At 38.2% G+C, this 20,118-nt stretch overlaps 1 protein-coding gene across 1 annotated transcript in view; it reads right to left on the reverse strand.

The window, feature by feature from the left end:
• LOC102288892 (astrotactin-2) overlaps positions 1 to 15,961 on the reverse strand; it is a 292,853-nt gene extending 276,892 nt beyond the window's left edge. Inside the window, exon 1 of the mRNA XM_005930128.3 lies at positions 15,336 to 15,961. Within this exon, the coding sequence (XP_005930190.1) occupies positions 15,336 to 15,747 (412 nt within the window). The 5' untranslated portion in view covers positions 15,748 to 15,961. The remainder of the gene's footprint in view (positions 1 to 15,335) is intronic.
• Positions 15,962 to 20,118: the final 4,157 nt, after the last annotated feature.

Here is a 20,118-nt window from a genome sequence, read left to right on the forward strand (position 1 = left end):
TGGAAAATGTCCATATATTTAATTATTAAATAATAAAATACATAATTGCTACATAGGTTATATTGAAGTGGTATTGACATACCCAAGCAAAACTAATAGTTCAATATATTATTGCTAAAAACCTTTGTCAACCCTGAGAGGATAAATAATTTGCAACACACACACACAAATAGACAAAATACAACATACTAAAAACATCTTCACCAGTCTAATTATTACATAGCCGATTAGTAGCCAAAGAGGAAAAAATATCTATATAGAGCCAGTGTTTCACTATACTGACAAAACTTTTGCAAATTTTTATTAATTTCTGCACATTCTTTTATTTTTTAGATTATTTCTGCATGAGACAGTAGTGCAGGAACCCACAATAACAGACTTTCTTTTCTCCCTACACTATAAAATGCTCTGCAATTGCAGTTCAACTGGGAGAATATTCACAGTTTCAAACTTCCCAGATCAAGAACTCATAAAGTAAAATGTTATTCAAACAGAAGGTATGATCAACAGATTAGGGGAACAAACCATTAAATTACTAAAATAAATGTAGCTGATTCAACATAATCTCCTCAAAGAACCTGCACACAGGGACAAGTGGAGGTAGACACTGTCAGTATGATTTTCAGTGGAAACAACTTGAAATGCTGTACATGTCAGTGTGAAATCATATGCTGGCATAGAGCCCACTGAAAAAGCAGATTTGTTTTTGGTTACAAAATCATTGCTCACTATCTGAACAACTCAACAGATTTGCCTCATCCACTTCATCCACACATTCATTTCTTCAAGACTTCCAGAAGGGGATGAAAGATCACTGTTTTGAAACTCTGTAGGAGAGCCAGCAGTTTTGCAGAGGTACAAGTGCAAGGGGCCAGGATGGCACTTCCACTAAGACATCTAAAATTTAAAGCTGTACTGAAAATGGTCCAGAGGTGCAGGAGGATGTGATCAAGCAAAAAATGTTTGTCCCAGCAAATCCTAGCCGATACTTAGAATTAACTGACATCAAAAACAACAGTACACATGAGCAAATACCCCATGTAAGAGAGAGCTAACAATCTTTCATACAAAAAATGAAAGCATTCAGACGTTGACGAACTTGTGCACTAGAAATGTGTGTGTGTGTGTGTGTGTGTGTGTGTGTGTGTGTGTGTGTGTGTACATGTTTAGATGTCTTTGTGAGGACAGAAAATTGGCATGCTACTATACTTGTGGGGACCAACAGTCCCCACGAGTTTTAAGGCATTTTTTGAGGCTCAAAATGTGGTTTTAGTGTCAGAATTACAATTAGGTTATGGTTAGGTTTAGGCTGAAGGTTAGGATTAGGCATTCATTTCTGATGGTTATCGTTAGGGTAAGCGGCTAGGGAAAGCATCAAGTCCTCACTAAGATATGAAAACAAGTGTGTGTGCGTGTGTGTGTGTGCAGTCTGTTTCACTTTCTGTGGTGTTGCTAACTATACTCCATTCCAGGATTTTTCCTGTTTTACATTATTCCTACAATACTGCTGTGTTTGAGCTGATGAAAATCCACCCAGGCCCGTCCAGCTAACAAAATATTTTAGAGGAGACATAACTGCAGATTCAGTTTTTAATATAGACGTTTGGTGTAAGTGGAACAGGTAATGTGATTGAGGAAATTAACCAGCATCGAACTCACATGAACACATAAAGGTTCAAAGTGCATTCACAGTTATAAAAAAAACATCTGTATTATGAAAAAACAACAACAAACAAAACAAAATTAATAATTGTAGGAAAATTTACAATCCTAGTTAGTGTGTAGTGAAGTGGTAACCCCAAGTGGTTCATGCATAATAAACTCTGACCAGCTAGGCCTTTTATGTGCAATCTGGAACACCAAAGCACAGGAACTTCAAAGTCTACACCAGAACACAATGGAAATACTAAATAACTTTTGTCATGCAGTGTAGTGTCATTAAAACTGCTTGTCAAATTAATTATATCTTCTTGTCTACGACACCCTGGTAGCTTCTATTGGGAACTATTGTTTGCTTTTTATATTCCAATTTTAAAAGGGCACTGCAGATGAGATTAGTAGGTTCCAACTTTATTACAGCTGGGAATGAGCATGAGTTATCTTTAATAATGTCTATATTTATGACTGTTACTTTCTGTTGAAAGTCCAAAAAGTGCTTTATAAACCAGTATCTGCATATCTGCTTATCTATGTGATCACAGTAAGCTGGAGAACCACTTTTAAAAAAAAAAAAAAAAGAAAGAAAAGAATGCAGAGCTGCAACATAAAAAAATACATTTCTAAAAATGTCAAGTGGCTCTGGAGGAAGAACTCTGCATAGAATGTGAATCCTCCTCCCTATTGGAATTCGGCCATCATAATTCCTCTAATTGGCTACAGATCTCACCATTTTTCTCCCTTCCACAATGTGTGATTAATTTATTTAAAGAGGTGAAATTAACATTACAACCAGACATATGACATATTTTTTTCCTCAGGCTCCCTCTGAATGTGTTATACTGTTAAACAGATGGAAGGAGAATCTTTCTACATGCATATAAACTATCAACACTTTTTTAAAAATTCAAATGCAATTTGTGTGGTCATCTGCTTTGAAATTAGATAAACTCAGTTTTAGCAAATAAATAAACACCTACTCGGAAAAAAATGATGAGGAACGTTCCCTTAAATGCATATAAGGATTTAATGTATAAACAACCACAAAACACGACAAATTAATGGCTGCAGATCAGCGTGTGTGTATTGTTCACCTTGATGATGCACTTAACCACTCTGAAGACACATGACCTACCATTGACCTCAGGAGAGCATGTTCTGCTGTGTTACACATCTAAGGGTAATTGCTGTTAGATTAGAGCTAATCCAAAGCAGACAAAATACCAGAAAAAAAATGCATGCGGTGTGCTGTGCCTCTAAATGGAGGCGAGTGCGATACAGCCATGACATACCAATGAGCTATCACTGGATAAGCATACAATGTGTTAGACCAAATGCCTGTATTCCCACAAGTCTTATCAGAAGTGCATTGATATGCTGCAAACTCCTCTGTTCTGTACTGATTTTCATGAGTGGATATCTGCATATGAATATGCATAATCTGTAGGCAAAGAACAGCACTGGCTTGAATCTTTCTGGAATCTGTTTGCTCAAATTAAATTTGAGGAGGCTTTGGCTTCACGCAGGTATAAAGTCGGGACCTCAAGGAATGGACAAAATGCAATCTCAAACCCATCTGCTATCATCTGATGACAATTTACCTTTGTGTTGTTTGTGGTTTCTTTTCTTTTATCTTGTTTTTAATTGATCTGTACTCATAGATGGACTGTAAACAGTGACCGCCACATGCAAGTCTTTGCCAAGATATCGTTTAATTCAGAGTGCTGAAACAATTAGGAGCTCTGCCGGAGTCTCACAGTGGTGTAGAAAACCCCAGTGTTTCTCCTGGGATCACTTTAGATAATGTGAAAATATTGAGGAAAACTAAAATTACTGAGATAACGTTCATATTGTATATGTTGATAATGTAGTTATTGTTGCAGGACAGATATTATTATACTTTTCTGTTAAATAAATCTTCTTTGTACAACCTATGGATATCTTTGTTTTGTTTCGGAAAACGTCAGTGGAACAACATTATTCATCCAGACAACTACAAAAGAAGAGAGTTAGAACATGTATCTCTGTGCAGATAAAGCCAGTTCTACCAGGAACTCTGAGAGATGTGCATGATGGAGCATTAGAAAAAACTGTGGGAGGGAACTCATCAGCTGAGGGGAGATTAATGGAGCATGTGCTTTATCTGAAAGGAAATCTAAAAGATTGTACAACTTGAAGGGAATGCAAATAGGTACAAACATACCAGCATGGATAAAAGGTTTAAAATCTTTTGTAGGAACCATGAGGTAGTGAGCAGTGCAGAACTGGCACATTTCCAAGGTGCAGCACCAATTCTGGAGGGAATCAAATTTTATGGGTCTTAAACATCATTGTGACCAGCTTATATGAACAATGACTCCCGTCTTCCTCTTTGAAACACACACTGCCTGTCATGCTTGCAAAACAAAAACCCTATTCAGATAATTCTATTAACTAGGTTAGTCAAGACTATATAAGCGCATCTCCAATATGATATGATAATGAACTCTTATATACTATACAATCGATACTAAAAACATACACTGTGCAGTTTTAAGATAAAGGGAAAAAATAGACATAATCTATTTTCAGAAATAGATTTCAAAAAATGCTGAATCTTTTGAAAACTGAAATGTGGACTGTATAATTTGTCTGTTAGGATGAGAAAAAATAAAACAGAGTATAACAAAACAAGGTTTGGTGAACAACAGACTGTGCATGAAGGCAGGAGGAACAAGTAGGAGAAAGAACAATCAGAGCTCAAAAAGAGTGAAAGTGGGCTTTCTCCCACTAACCTGTCAACCAGTAGGAGGATATTTAGATGCTTTTCAGTCTGTTTGAAGCCAGAGATGGTGGTGTCCCAGTGAGCTCGGTTCTGGGGAAAACAAGTTTTCTGGATGGTTTGATGCAGACTCTCACATTATCTTAAACTGTTACTACATTATTTTGGAGACTGCAACAGCTATCAAATAAAGATTACACATAAAGAACTTTGAAAGTAGAAAATGTTCACCACCGAACTCTAATAAAACAGTACGGGTAAACAATCACCAAACCTTAATCACTTCATGCACTGTTTTTGGCAGTTTTCTGCTTTCTATTTCACACTTGTCATTTTAATCAAGACAGACTTAAGTGGGCTTTGTTGCCACACTGGCATGTAAACAATGCTAAAGAGAGAGGATACTTCAGTCGCAAGCACTGGTGATCAAATGCTTTTTTTCTGCTTTGCACACCAGCAACAAAATTTCACAGTAGCTTTACAGAAGATTGTAAGTCAGAAGCTCCTTCACTAGCATGTTACACAGCGACCTCATACTGGCTTATTATCAGGCAGGCAACACTTCCATTCCAAACTTTTTGAAGATAAGTTCAAACTTGAACATAATTAGAAAAACACAAATGGCAAAGGATATTCCACCAGCTCATGAGCTCTAACATGAGGATAAACTGTGCATTTCCAGGCTATTGCTTCCAAACGCATAATTGAAATATGAATACATTCCCCCTTAAGGGGAAGACAATGCTCATTATTGCTCTCTACTCTTAGGTTGTTTCTCTGGTGTCATTTGGTGTGCAGATGTTTTATCCATTTTTAGCATGTTTTTACAATGTGTTCAGCAGAACTTATTTTATAATGCAACAAAAATCTCTATATTCTTAAAAAATAGACAAGAACAAGATGTTCTTCGAATTAAAGTGTTTAGGTTTTATCTTTACAAGGATGCTCTTTAAGGACTGTTAAATCTAAACATTTGACTTGATTAAAATGCCGATGTGGTGAATGGAAGCATATAACCCAACACCTGTCACCAGGGCTGGACTGGGGCAAAAAATCAGCCTGGGCATTTTGACTAGAGACCGGCCCGCCAGGTATACGAAAAGGCATAAAGCCTTTGAATGAAAACAAACGCTGTTGTGACAGTGATGTACACTGTCTTGTTGGTATATACGTATCAATCTAATAAACTTAAACCTACGTCACCTCCCTATTCTGGCATTCTAAACAGTATTTAGTGGAAATATTAAACAACCTAATTAATAGGGTTGCCAACTCCCAGCAAAAAAAAAAAAATCACCCCCCACCCTCCGCCTTATGATGCTTAATCGATGTAATAGACTTTAATTTAATGCACGTGTAAAACAAATGCACAGAAACCAATTATTTTTCTACAATAATTAAATAGATTCAGCATCTTTCATCAACAGAATTGCAGACTGCACAGATAGTACCTTCCCAAAGGAAAAAGTACTTCAGCTTACTAGGGTTATATTAGACTTAATATTTACTACATACAGTAATAGATTTCTATACATTGTACATCAGATGAAAACATGATTCAGATAATTATTTATTAAAAACTAGACATTTGAAATGAGAATAAGAAAGTATTTCCTTGTGCCCCCCTTTCCCTGTTAATGCCCTACCTGGCCCCCTGGCAAAACTTTGCTAGACCCGCCCCTGCACAGTTACCAGCTGTCAGCTACATAGAAAAGGATCCTGGTGTTATTTGTCTCTCAGAAACAGTTCATAACTTCCCTTCAACTCATTCATGTCACCTAAAAGGTAAACCTGTTTCTCCATCACCTGTTCAGCTCTGATGATTCAGTAAGGACATCTCCTGGTTTCATCTTCACGTTTCTCTCTCACCACATATCCAAACCGATCATGACCAGCAGCTTTTATGGCTGTGGCTCCAGCAAACATCAGCTGAATACTAGAAAGTAATATCAAATCAATTCTAACAATAGCTTATCAAGCTTAAAACATGCTGCTGTTGTTTAGCGCAACCTCCACTGGTTTCCTCTTTCTGGCACAAAGTGGGCAATAAACAAACGAGAGAGACGGGAGAATGAGAGAACAAGAGGCAACAAGTAAAGACACAGAATACCTCCAGGTTTTTGTCTTTTTTCATTGTAGCTGAAGTATGGGACAAATCATGTTTCTTTTTTACCTCAATACAGAACTTTAAAGTTCGCCCTCATCGGCTGTAATTTGTCCAGCCCAGAGTCGATCACAACCAGTTGGCCAATCCACCACCTTTCATTGTTTACAAAACCCCCCCAAACAAACAAACAAAAAAACATCGGCCCATAAAAACAAAAAATCACCATCGGGCATACTGGGCAAATGCCCGGTATGCCCGATGGCCAGTCCAGCTATGCCTGTCACGATCACTTGAGCTGGCAGCAACATTCAGGCACTTATTGCTTTTCTGCCTGTTTGTCTATTTCTGAATGTGTTTGTGTCAATGAGAAAGCTCAGGAAAAAAATTATAATTCCCCCATCTCTGCTGCACTTCTTTTGTTTAGAGTTTAAGCCCCAAATACCAATTTACTTTCATTAAACAACGCAATTCTGAGTCAGAGAAAATATTTTGTATTGATATTTTTTTATGTGGGGATCAATTCACAAAATTAAACGTCATGGTGGTACACATCAGTATCGATCTGCCCAACTTTATTACTGAAATAATAATACTGAGAGAGAAAAAAAAACTATCACATGCTGATAGCAGTAAAAATTATCCGCTCAGATCGATGGACTCAACATGAAGTTAAAGAAAACTAATAATCACATAATGGAAAGCCAGAAATTGAGTTTCAATTTGACCACATTCGGTAATAGTTGCGAAATTCAAATAACTTAAAGAAACGCAGCCAGGAAACTTGAAATATTCAACATGTCTATATATCAAGCTTGGTTTTAAAGCTACTGTGTGTGTAAGTTGATGGATTTATCCCATGGTCCCTGTGCCCCAAATGTCTGGCTTGCATTAAAAAAATATTTTACTAAGAGAGCAAATGCATTACAGTTTTTGTCACAGGGGGGCTTCTATTATGTGGTAGGGATACACCAGAGGAGCCCAAGGAGCAAAAAGAGCAACTAAATGGAATTGCTTTTATAAATCAGTGTCACATTAAGCATTCAGTGCACAGACTAAAAAGCCTCTCTACAGTATACAAGTAGCAAGTTTATGAATCTTTTGGGAATCAGCTTGCGGCATGCTCTCTTGTTAGCTACACCATCCAGCCTATCCTTTGATTCTAGTACAGCTTTACATATCAAGATAAGCAGTTGTGGAATTAAAGGGGGAGGTACAGCCACATGAAACAACTCAGGGGCTGAACTCAAACTTACAATGGAAGCTATAAAATCAAGTAGAAAAAGGCAGACTGAAGCATTATGTTAGTGGAAATTAATCAAATAGACAGCAGGTAGCAATCAAACTCTTACTGCTGAAGAGGTTCGGGTTGCTTTTGATTTTTTCATTGTAAATTCTAGATAAATGCAGGGTGCTGGATACAATTTAGATAAAAAGATCCATAACAGGTGAGTCAGTGGGATTACCGCTGAAGCTTTGAAACCTTTTTTTGGTGATCTGAGTAAAATGGTAATTGTAGAAATGGTTATCAGGTCAGTCAGAGTAGTATACATATTTGGCATTTAAGTAAATTACAACTAGTAAATTCACCTATAACAGTCCACTTAACTCCAGCAACTCTTTATATAAAAGAGCTCTTTCGGTCTATTAAAACAAAGAGTTTTCATACCATGTGTCTGTGTACTGATAAACGTTAAATGCTTTGTTATGAACTACGCATTTATATGTCCCATAACAGTTACTCAACCAGAAAGTACTAACTGACTTTAAACATCCATATGGTCAACTGACAAGCATTTTCTGAAGTCTGAAAATAGGAGAAGCACATTAACAATTGTGTCTGTTGTTGCTGTGCACATATCAAAGAAAGAGAAAGCGGGAGTAAATAAAGATTGCATTCATTAGGGGTATTTACATACAAGTTCTTTGTTCATTTCATCAAAGATAACTACAGCGCGCCTTTCAGCAATGGTAATGATCAAATAATTATCTGGAGATCAAAGCTGTCCACCAGTGCTGCAAGGCAAGACTGGAGACTGGTGGTAAAACGATGCAATACAAAATACAGTTACTGTGGAGGACAATAACAATCAAGGGTCACTGACCACAGTTCATTCATCCTTCCTGTGGCATCCCTAAGGTCTCTCACCATTAAAGTAAATGAGCATGGTTCTCCACTTACTGAGTCTGTCATTTAGGAAGAGAGAGAGAGAGTGAGAGAGACCGAGAATAAGCAAGATGGATAGATACGTACACACATACATATATACAACATTCAAAGCTATGACTATCTTTAATGCTCGGTATAAAATGGCAGCGGTGCAATAATTGTAATTGCTTTGTGACATTCAAGAGCAAAAAAGTAGCTGACCAATCAAAGAGAGAGAGAGGCAAGGCCTTCTGTGTTTTTTTCTGTTTTTAAAACATGAAAAATACAATTTGCAAATAATAACAGAGTGCCTGTCAAGTGATACTATACATTTACCAGCCCAAGATAGCTTCTGATTAATAGCAGAAAAATTGTTGAGAAGCAAGCCGGTCTGAATGGTTTGATGATCAGTGCCAAGTTTAAGCCTTCTTTTATGCAATTCTGCAATCCTGTCATTTTGCTGTATGTGGAAAAAAGACAGGAGGGAAAATACTGTGGTGGGGCGTCACACATTAGATTGCATGAGTTGAACATTCATCTTAAAAAGACAGCCTCCTATAGAGGTCTATTATCACAGGCAACATGATGACACGTATAATTTGCTGGCCTTCACAATATCCACCATGGGTTGTGTTTGTATGACTGGATTACACTCGTGGCATATCAATTGGCATCTTTTCAATTTTCCACAATGCACTAGATCTAAACCAAAGCAAACGTAAGTGCAATGCAACATTAAAAAGAGTCCTTACAAAAACTCACACATCTATCTCAACTCTACACCATATAATAACTCCCATCTCTACTGTTGACCCTTCCCCCTTTTCATTGCTTCTGCTGCTGTGCTAAGCTGGAGTCCTGACATAATATTGAGTTGTGGTGCAGCATGTACATGTTCTATGCCACAGGGAAAACACTTTTTTTTCCCCCACTCGACCACTGAATCTTTGTCTCTCCCATGTGTAAGCGATTGGGGTTAGCTATGACTCTGTTTATAGAGATAGGGAAATGCTGGTTGACAAAAAAAGAAAAAATAATATTGGGGTGGGAAAAAAGGGTTAAGATCTTGAACAATAGTTCTCCAGGCTTTCTGAAATGCTTTTAAAGGGTTTTTTACTTTTTTCCATTGGCTGCTTTTTCTTTCATTTTCACAGATAACACAGTCTGAGATGCATAAAATGGTACTTTTGCACCGGAGAGGTAAACCGGGAAAACTATCCATAGACGATGAACAGCCATGCTCTTAATCCAGCAATCACCTGAAACTAGACCTCAGAGGCAACCTTTAGTTGACAAATCTACTGTTTGCAGAAATGTTCTCAGTGGAAGAGTGGCTGTCATGAATCCATTCTTGAGGAAGGGAAATAGCTGAAAGGAAAGGCTGAGGTATGATAAATTACACAAGAACTGAATCAGTGGCAACAGGTCCAAATGTAAAGGTTTTCATTCAAATTGTCCTCCATGTACAGAGGAAGTCAGGGGAGAAGTAAAACAGTGAGCCCCTACAGCCATCTGTAAAACACTGTGGATCAAAAAAAAAAAAAAAGCAGCATCAGATTTGCAATACCATACATTTGCAGTGCATGATATTGCCATACAATCTGGAAAGCACCAGATTGGCTATGGCTTCATTTTTCAGCATGGCAATGATTCCAAACACACAGCCAATGCAGTAAAAGCATACCTGGACAGACAATGGAACACCATTAGTCATGGACTGGCCTCCCAGAGCCCCAGACATCAAAATTATTGAAGTAGCATTGGATCATTCTGACAGAAAACTGAATAAAAGTCAGCCACCATCTAAAAAAAGATCCTTGAATATCTTTCAAGAGTCTTGAAGAACTATTCTTGTAAACTACTTAAAGAAATTACAAGAAAGCTTAGCTAGGAGGGCTCAGTCTATGTTGAAGAATAGAATCATACTAAATATTTATTTTTATATAAACTCTGCTTTTGCTGTACATACTTTAATAATACTGTGGTAATTCAACAAACTGCTACACTTACTTCCTATATTCCTGTCAAAAAATGAGTTTGGCACAGTACTGTAGTTCAAGATGATGGACAGATGATAAAGAACAGGAAGACATTTAAACGTTTTCAATCTTGCATTAGGTGCCCGAAGCTTTTCAAAAAGGTTAACTCTTCAGGTGTTTACAGAGACAGCCGTGTTGCAAGCGGTATTGATTTCCTCTCTATCCCAAAACATCAAGTAAAATAAAAAAGGAAGATCATCTCGTGTGACAAAGCATAGCAGCCTGGAATTATCTCCCTTGAATGTGCAAGCACAATGCCACACAATTTCATGAATTAGTGAGATAGTTCAGTACATGGCATTCAAAAACTAAATTAAAAACTGGGATTAAGATCCCATATTTTAAGTAAAATGGTGGTGCACTGGTAAATCACAAAGTCAAAGCATTTGGAAATGAAAGCATGTGTTTCCTAATATATATGAAAATGACTAAGGAAAAAAAAGGAAAGTGAAGGAGAAGCAGGCTTGCACTTCTTCCACACTGCCCTTTCTGCTCATCTGTTCTCGGAGACACTTGTGGTAATAAATCAAAGCTGTGCAGACAGGCCATGGTGGAGAAGAATCTTGCTGTCCTTTTCCTTCCTTACCTATAACCTCTGACTTTGGTTTGACAAAACTATCAGAAATCTGACATTATCCACGAAACAGACAAGACTATGCTCGTTGTGGATCGGGTGATATTTTGCTAACAGGTTATACTCCAGCACGACAGAAATCCAGCTGTTATGAGAAAGTGGAAAGCACAATGGTAGACTAGTTTACTAGTAGTATCCTAACCAGTTAGGCTAACATTATGTGTCTCTAGCCCCTGAATTCAAACAACAAGGCCATTTCACACCAGCAACAAGAAATTCAGCACAGATGTTTTTCATCACAGATTTGTTTGCTTTAGTCACAAATGGCTAATGTCATGGAACGGAGACATGAGCTGTGTGTGAAATTCCACCCCTATTTAAAATGCACTGCACGGCTTGTTTTCTGACAATATCCACTATACTACTATAATGTTCTAAAAAAAATTCTACGATGCACTAAAAAGCTGAAATGTAAGTTTACTGCTCACTATTGATTGAAATATTGATTGTCCATTATATGAAGAGCAGCATGTGAATGAATAGGGGGTGATTTTCATCGCATTATATTGTTACTATGGGTGGTAATAAACTGCTTCAGAGACAGTTCAGAAATGAGATAGCTCATTTAAGAGTCATTTCCCATATGGGTGTCACGTGGGTTTCAACACCACCCTACACCCGTAGGATACCAGCAGGAGATTATGAGTTTACTCCTTCCAATGTGAGAAGTGAACTTGAGCACAGATTCTTCACAGTTCTTTCCAACTAAGCTTTTTTCTTTGCAAACGAAGTCCTGATAATTATTAGCAAGCACTAATATCTTCGTCAATTACATGTTTTGTTTTGTTTTTTTAAACACAAGCCAATACACTTTCATCCACTCTCACAACACTTTTGACCACGCCTATTTAGGGTTCAGGAAGTGTATACCATTTTCACACAATTTCACACCGGTTTGTACTGGTTGCAATTAGTCATGTTTGCTCCGTCATCTCTGACTGCTTGTACCAAGACATATGGGCTTGTTTTTGTTTTTTTCTTTTAAACTGGAGCACAGCCTCTCTTATCTCCACATCAAATCAACAGCAACATAAAAGAAGGCATTTTTTAAAAAAAATCATAGATATCACACTGTTCTTAATCATGTGAAGAAGATAAATAACAAGTGCTGGTTTCACAGAAGGATGTGTTGACTGTGGTGTTAGACTTTTACCGCTTTGACTTTTACACCGAGAGGTGTTGCTGGCGTTTCCTAAGAGTTTTAGAACAATATTGAAAGAGCGATGCTAAAAGAGAGTGTTGCTGGGTGAGTACATCAATCCAAAACACTCTGCAGTCTGTATAGTTCTGTATAATAGCTGGTGGGTATGTAAAAGGCGAATATATAAAAAAATGATAAGACATACACCTGTAAGGCAATGCGATGTAGTGTGGTAATAAATTGCTTCGTAACAATAAATGGTGTGTGTGGTGAGAATTCAACTTTTCTAGCTTCCTCTAGCACAGGGGTGGGGAACTCCAGGCCTCAAAGGCTGGTGTCCTGCAGGTTTTAGATCTCACCCTGGGTCAACACACCTGAATCAAATGATTAGTTCATTACCAGGCCTCTGGAGAACTTCAGGACATGTTGAGGGTGTAATTTAGCCATTTAAATCAGCTGTGTTGGATCAAGGACACGTCTAAAACCTGCAGGACACCGGCCCTCGAGAACTGGAGTTCCCCCACCCTTCCTCTAGCATAAGAAAATCACAATTCAGTATGTGAGATGAAACAGTGAGGCATGAAATAAATGCACTTCTGATAATAAAACCTCATTTCATTTTTTCTTAACAATTTAATCCCCAAAAGTTGATTCTGTTCATCTGGACGATGATTACATTCCTTTGGGGAAGTAAATCCCCAAAGGAATGATTGTTAACGTCTTGAGGATGCATCAAGACGTTAACAATTTAGTGTATTTTATGAATTCTATAACAACATTTCACAAACTCAACAGCCAATAATGCATTTGTCAAGAAGAAAGAGCTGTTGAGTGGACCAACAAGCAATATAGGGTATAAACTGGACACAGGGAAATCACAGGTGACATCTAGTATCAGCATTTAACCCAGTTCTGACAATTAAAAGGTTTAACAAATATAAAGGTGGTTCTACATTGCTGGCATGTGTACTTTCCTACCCACCTAGCAGCTTATCATGACACATCATGAATGCCAGACTGAAAGGTTTGACTAATTAAAGACAAACACAAGGCCTGACTGAACCATCCGATTGGTCTGTAAGCAAAAGAAAATACAATATTTTTTTTTTTTATCGGTATAGATTTCACAACTATGACTGTTTAATTAGCAACAGTATTGACAAGTGTATTTGTAAACTTCTCACAGCTATGACAAATACACCTTTTGAGTTAAGCACTTTTCTTAACATATTGTTTTTAATTTAACTTCTGCCTCTATGCTCAGTTGACCTTTTTTAAAAGCCTTGTTAAAATCAATGGTCTCGTTTTTTTTTAAAAAAATCCTTTTTCCACACTTTTTCTTTTTAATCTAATTTTTTCAAAACACAAAGCACACAAGTAATGCTTTCAATATGTATTACACATGAGGACCTATTAAAGCTCCTTTTCTTGCTCCACAGCATGTACTCATGCACTGAAAGGGTGAAGCAGCAAATTTGCTAGCTGGCTGACTGGGAGGACAGAGAGGCCTTTCTCACCAGTCAACGGCTGTCCTTAATGAGAATAGAAAGTGATTTACTAGCTTAATGCTCCAGCCCTCAGCCTGCCTGCCCGCCTTTGCTTTACACAGCCAGTTTAGTCGACACTCTTCATACAGAGAATGAAACTGAGACCAGGGAAACAGGGAAAAAAAGGAGGATAGCAAACTCCTGTCTGAAAACTGCAGTAATGAGATGTTCTCATGGATTCTCAGTCCCCGCATCACTGACTTCCTCCAAGCCCTGCATTTTTCTATCCGTCCTGCTTTTTGCTAAGTTCTCCATGATACTGTGCCATCTGAACAAATCGCAAACTGAATAAATTACATCATTCTGGAATTACTTCCTTTCACTTCATTTTGTTTGGCTAAAAGCTTTTAACAAACATCCCTGTTCCATACTTTCTCTACATCCTGTTACACAGTCACACTTACACCGCGAAGGGGAAATCAAGAGAACATGAATCGCTCACATGATTTGTAAGACTTAAAATGAACAATGAGTAATGCTCCTTTTATACTCATTCCGCTCCTGTTACAAAGTTGTTGTTGGGTTTTTTTGTGACTGGTATAAGACTGGTGTACTTCCCTGCTATTATGTTCCCTATGATTATCCAATCAGCAATGCTGTATTCAAGACCACTTTTAAATCACAGGCTTTCACTGAGAATCAGATGACCTGTCAGAAACCAGTTATCCACGGATGTGTGAATAAACAGAAAAAAGTGGGATGTTTTGGATCCCCTAAAATCTGCAATGACTAAATGTAGACAACGACACAAACTCTAGGCTAGTGCTTTATCCAGTTAAAGTTATACCGTCTTGCAAAGCACGTGTGTTATGAGCTCAAGTGAGAATACCAATTTCATGCATATTTGCAGGGCCAAATTGCATTCCTTGATTGGGAAAGCATACTTAGGGTATGCATGAAATTTAAAATTATGTTTTACCATGAAATAGGAAAGTCAGACAGAAAGAAGGACGAAACAAGAATGAGGGATGGCAGAATAACTTGAGAGTGCCACTTGAAATCGAGTGGCACGGCTTGCGTTTACATACTGTAGTTTTTAAGTTGAGTAGGGAAAGCGAAAAGCGTGTTCTTCATACCTGGACTGGTGGGGATTTTTTGGGGGGGGCGAAACACGCCACAAAATTCAAACAGAGTAGAGCAGGTGATTTAACGCCGGGGACAAAATGTGTATAAGCGCGTGATTTGTTTTTATTTGTATCTTTCTGAAATATAGCTGTGTGCACAGCCTATGCGCACAAACGTGCAGCCAAACAGACCGGTTATCGCCATGGAGGGCAAACACAGAACTACAACAGTGTTCTTACCGAGTGTGAAGTAGGGAAGAGCCGTGTTGTCAAGATCATCCATTACGGAAATTCGCCCAGGTAGGTCTGTTCTAACGAATAATAGAAGTCTGGATTCCCCCCCTCCTCCTGCTCCTCCTCCTCCAGTTCCTCCTCCAGTTCCTCCTCCACCAACACCACCTGCTTCAGCAGCACCCCCTCCTCCGACCACGTTCCCCGAGGCTCCGCCGGTGAAGCTGAATTCGTTCTCCCGGAGTACGGGCAGGGTTGAAACGGTGACGGTTTTCACCTCACATGGCGTCTCCGTGTCGCTCTCCCTGTCCCTTTCCTCGTCAGGCGATGTCGCCCCTCTGTTTGCCTGGACAGTCAAGGAGCCTGTTAATAACAGACCCACGAGAAGGACGCGAAGGTGCAGCACTAATATCCTCGCCATCCCGCTCCTTGTGTGTGGTTCTCTCGCTTTGTGGGGCTCATAAGCTGTCCGTTCACTTATAGTACAGTCGCTGCAAAGGAGTCGCGTCCGTCCAGGAGGCGGCAGTACAGGTGTAGTGAGAATGACATCTTTCGGCTCCTTACAGATCCATTTGTGCTCACACGGGGACAACAGATTGCTTACACTTGGATAAACACGTGTCTTTTAAAAGACAGACACGAGGTAGAGGTATCTTGTTATTAGTGCAGGTTCGTGTTTAAACAAACACGAGCAGTAGATGAGTCTTCTTCTGAGTTCACAATAAAGTGTTAAACAACAAATAAAAAAAATAATACTTTTTTTCCCAATATAGCTTTATATGAGTTGAACGTGAGGACAGAGCTGCTATCCCGTCTAAACAAACAATTTATAGCTGAACATCTGTCCAGTTTGTTCTCCGTGCAGGCAGTGTAAAGACAGCTCTACTGGTACTCGAAAACAAAGTACAGTTGACCGGAAAGATTACGGTTAAAGCCTAAAGTGCATTCACCACAGAGTGAAATATCCACACTTAAAATAAAAGTTGCATTCCAGATATAAAAAAAGGTACACAGAAAAGGTTTAAAGAGAGGCTATAGACTTTCTTTTATTTACTGATTAAAAGTTTGTTTTTATTATATAATGTAGTACACCCCGTGTTCTTACTTGTTTAATGTTGTTGTTTATTTTTAACTTTATGATTAAAACAACAACTCTTAGGAGTTTCTTCTTTTTCTTTTATGTCTTTTTCTGCATTTGGCTTAGAGATGGACAGAGTCTTTGAGCTCTGTCCGTGGTGCTGACTTGTTCAACCCTGTCCTGCTTGTCAGTGTGATATCACATAGTAATATTGCAAACACTATAAACCTAAATAATGCAACTGAGCAGTTGAAACCTAATTATTTAGAGTTTATTTGACATTTTGTCCTTGAGCATTAAATAATCTCAATTTGAAAAGTTAATTTCATTTAAGAGTACTTAATTTTGCGCCTGTTCAAAGTTCACCTACTCATATTGTGTTTATTTACCTTCATTTTACAATAATAGGGCTCTAAGATCATGAGTGATGTGCCTTTTTGACACACACAGTGTTAGCACATTTAGGAGTGTGAATAGTGATGCTTGCTGTAAGAAAAGGTAAATCTGAATGAGTTAGCATTCCTGGTGCTCATCAGTAGTAGATAATCGTTTATCGTTATTTTTAAGTGAGACAAGAATAATGAATATTGACTGCAGTGTTTTTTGTTTAAAAAACGAAATTACTCATGTTTGCTAAAACTAATGCAATTACAATGATAAATGGCTTTTATGTGCTTAAAAATCAAATGAACAAGAGATTAAGTCATACAACTGAATATTACTGAATTGATTTAAGTAGTATGTATAGCATACTAGCATTCAAAGAAACAGCAAAACCTCTGAAAACATTTCACGTTCACAAACATTTTCCTTCATTTTGAGATCTGTCAGTGCTGCACAGTTTTCCTAAACAAATTACATTACATGAAATAAATGACACTTATTACATGAAATAAATGACATTTTGCAATGCACAGGTAATTATAGATAACTTGTTACTTTTTACACCTGTTCAACTCCTCACTCATGTAGATATCTAATCAACCACTCACTTTATGTTACGATAACCTTGCTAAAGTTCAAACCAGGCATCAAGATGGGGAAGGAAGATGATTTAATTGATTTTGATGTCTGCTGTTGGTGACAGACAGGCTGGTTTTAGCATTTCAGAAACTGTTCTTCTGGGATTTCCCCACACAACCATCTCTCAGGTTTACAACAAATGGTCCAAAAAAGAGAAAACATCCAGTGAGCAGCAGTTCTCTGGGTGAAGATGCCTTGTAGATGACAGAAGTCAGGGGGAAATGACTTGAGCTGACAAGAAGGCAACAGTAACTCAAATAATCACTTAAAGGGAAGACTGGAAAACTGTTGCCTAGTTTCACACGTCTTGATTTCTGCTGCAACATTCGAATGGCAGGGTCAGAATTCTGGCATAAAGAACATAAAAGCATGGATCCATCCTGCCTTGTATCAGAGGTTCAAGCTGCACATGGTGGTATAATAGTGTGGAAGATATTTTCTTGGAACATTTTGGGCCACTTAGTACAAACTGAGCATCACTGAAAAAAGTATTGAGTATTGTTGCTGACCATGTCTGTTCCTTTCTGGCCACAGTGTACCCATCTTCTGATAGCTGCTTCCAGCAGGATGCTGCAGCACGTCAAAAAGCTCAAATGATCTCAGACTGGTTTCTTGAACATGAGAGAATCACTGTATTCAAATGGTCTGCCCAGTCTCCAGACATCAATCCGATGGAGCACCACTAAGATGCGATAAAATGGGATGTCAGTGTCATAACTATGGAGCAAAAAAATCTGTAGCAACTGTGCAATGCTATTATATCATTATGGACCAAAGATTTTCTAACCACCTGTGTAATGCTTCATGTTAGTTTTCCAAACTCTTCCTGAGGTTTCCTCAACACTGTGAAAAATATGATTTCTTTTTTCATTTATCTTTCAGCTTTAAGCTACAACTCCAACAACTCTTTCATTTGTTTTTTGTAGAGCATTGTGGGGATCAGCATGGCATGCATGGTCTTTAAGAAGCTGCTGCTTTTGTCATTATGTAGTGTCACTTTTCTCACTTTTCTGGTGTTACAGTAATGTGGAGAAAGCATCCAGTGACACCTTTTGCTTTGTTTCTCTCCATGGACCAAACATAGAGCACAAAACACAGTCTTTTTGTTTTCTTTCTTTATCTATAATTTTCAGTCACAATGTCTGCTTCAGTACCAACATTTGCACGCATGTCTGCACATGTGCGTATTCACACAATAGCTGGTAAGAAGGGCCATGTTTGCAACTTCTTTTACAGACCACTCGTGACTGCAGACACTTTGTGAGACACATGCATATTGTGTCATTTTCATGTATGCCACTAACTGTGACACTCAAGCACCAGTTACCTTAATGTGTTTCCTCTCTCCTCCTGACTGAACACAGCTTAACCCTAGTCAAACTGAGCAGAAGTGGTTGCAAATTAACATATGTTTTTCAAAGGAGCTATCCTTGTGTGTATTGTTTCAACTGCATACAGCAGAAGGACAGCTGCAAGTTTTCTTGTGCCGCGTCAAGTGTCCAGAACACAAGGACAATTCCAAGTGTGCTCTACTGGGTAACTTTGAAATGTCACCTGTGCTCATTTTTAGCAATTCAGTTCAATTCAGTTTTATTTATATAGTGCCAAATCACAACAACAGTCGCCTCAAAATGCTTGTTTTGTACGGTAAAGACTCCACAGGAAGACAGGGAAAACCCCAACATTCAAACAACCCACTATGAACAAGGACATAGTTCACTTTGTATGCATAGTAAGTCTATGAGTATGGCACATTCACTCCAAGCAAACCAGTAGAAAATCTAGCAACCAATTTATTTATATAATTTAATTCAATTTAATGTAGACTTGTCCCATACATGAAGCAGTAGTCAGAGTTGTTGACTTTATAGTGTATCCCATAATTGTGTATCCAGTATCTCCTGCACCATTATTATTTAAACATATTACAGATGCAAATACCAGTAAGCTGAAATCAAAACATTTCTTAGCATATCCTCATTAGAGACACTGGTATAGACAGAAGTTACACTTCTAAACTAATATCACACAATTGTAATCATTTATGTTCTTATTAAATGTACCTATTAAATAGCCACAGTGCTGGTGGAAAAGTCTGTGAACTGCTGGTTTGGTAAATGGTAAGCCCTTGCAGCAACTTAAAACAATGTACAATGTTCAAGAGAAATGTGGTCAGCTTCTTTCTTACAGTGTGACTTTAGCTTGGCCACATGAATGACCTAAAGGTCAACCCAGGTTGTGTTAGTGTCTGGGCTTTTTAAAGTCATTCTTATTTACTATAGTGATTAATGTCCTCGTCATGCTGCAACAAACAAATAATACAGAGGTTCAGCTGGGGGGCAGACAGTCTGACATCATCCTGTATGATGTCTTGATAAACTTGTGATTTAATTTTACCCTAGATGACGGCAAACTGTCCATGCCCAGAGGCAAGCAGCTCTAAATGGGTGATGTTTTCAAGCTGCTGTCCAGCATTCAGCCTCAGTTTCATCAGTCCATTAAAACAGTTTCCCTTTAGTGTAGAGTCTGTGTCCTGGCACTGACATGCTACAACACTACTGGGACTGTATTGTTTTTTATTCAGTAACGTATAGTTGGTGCTACCTACCTATCTATCTATCTATCTATCTATCTATCTATCTATCTATCTATCTATCTATATCTATCTATCTATCTATCTATCTATCTATC

The sequence above is a fragment of the Haplochromis burtoni genome, unplaced genomic scaffold (assembly GCF_018398535.1).
Source record: "Haplochromis burtoni strain Fernald_Lab_line unplaced genomic scaffold, NCSU_Asbu1 Contig_72, whole genome shotgun sequence".
In the NCBI taxonomy this organism is placed as follows: domain Eukaryota; kingdom Metazoa; phylum Chordata; class Actinopteri; order Cichliformes; family Cichlidae; genus Haplochromis; species Haplochromis burtoni.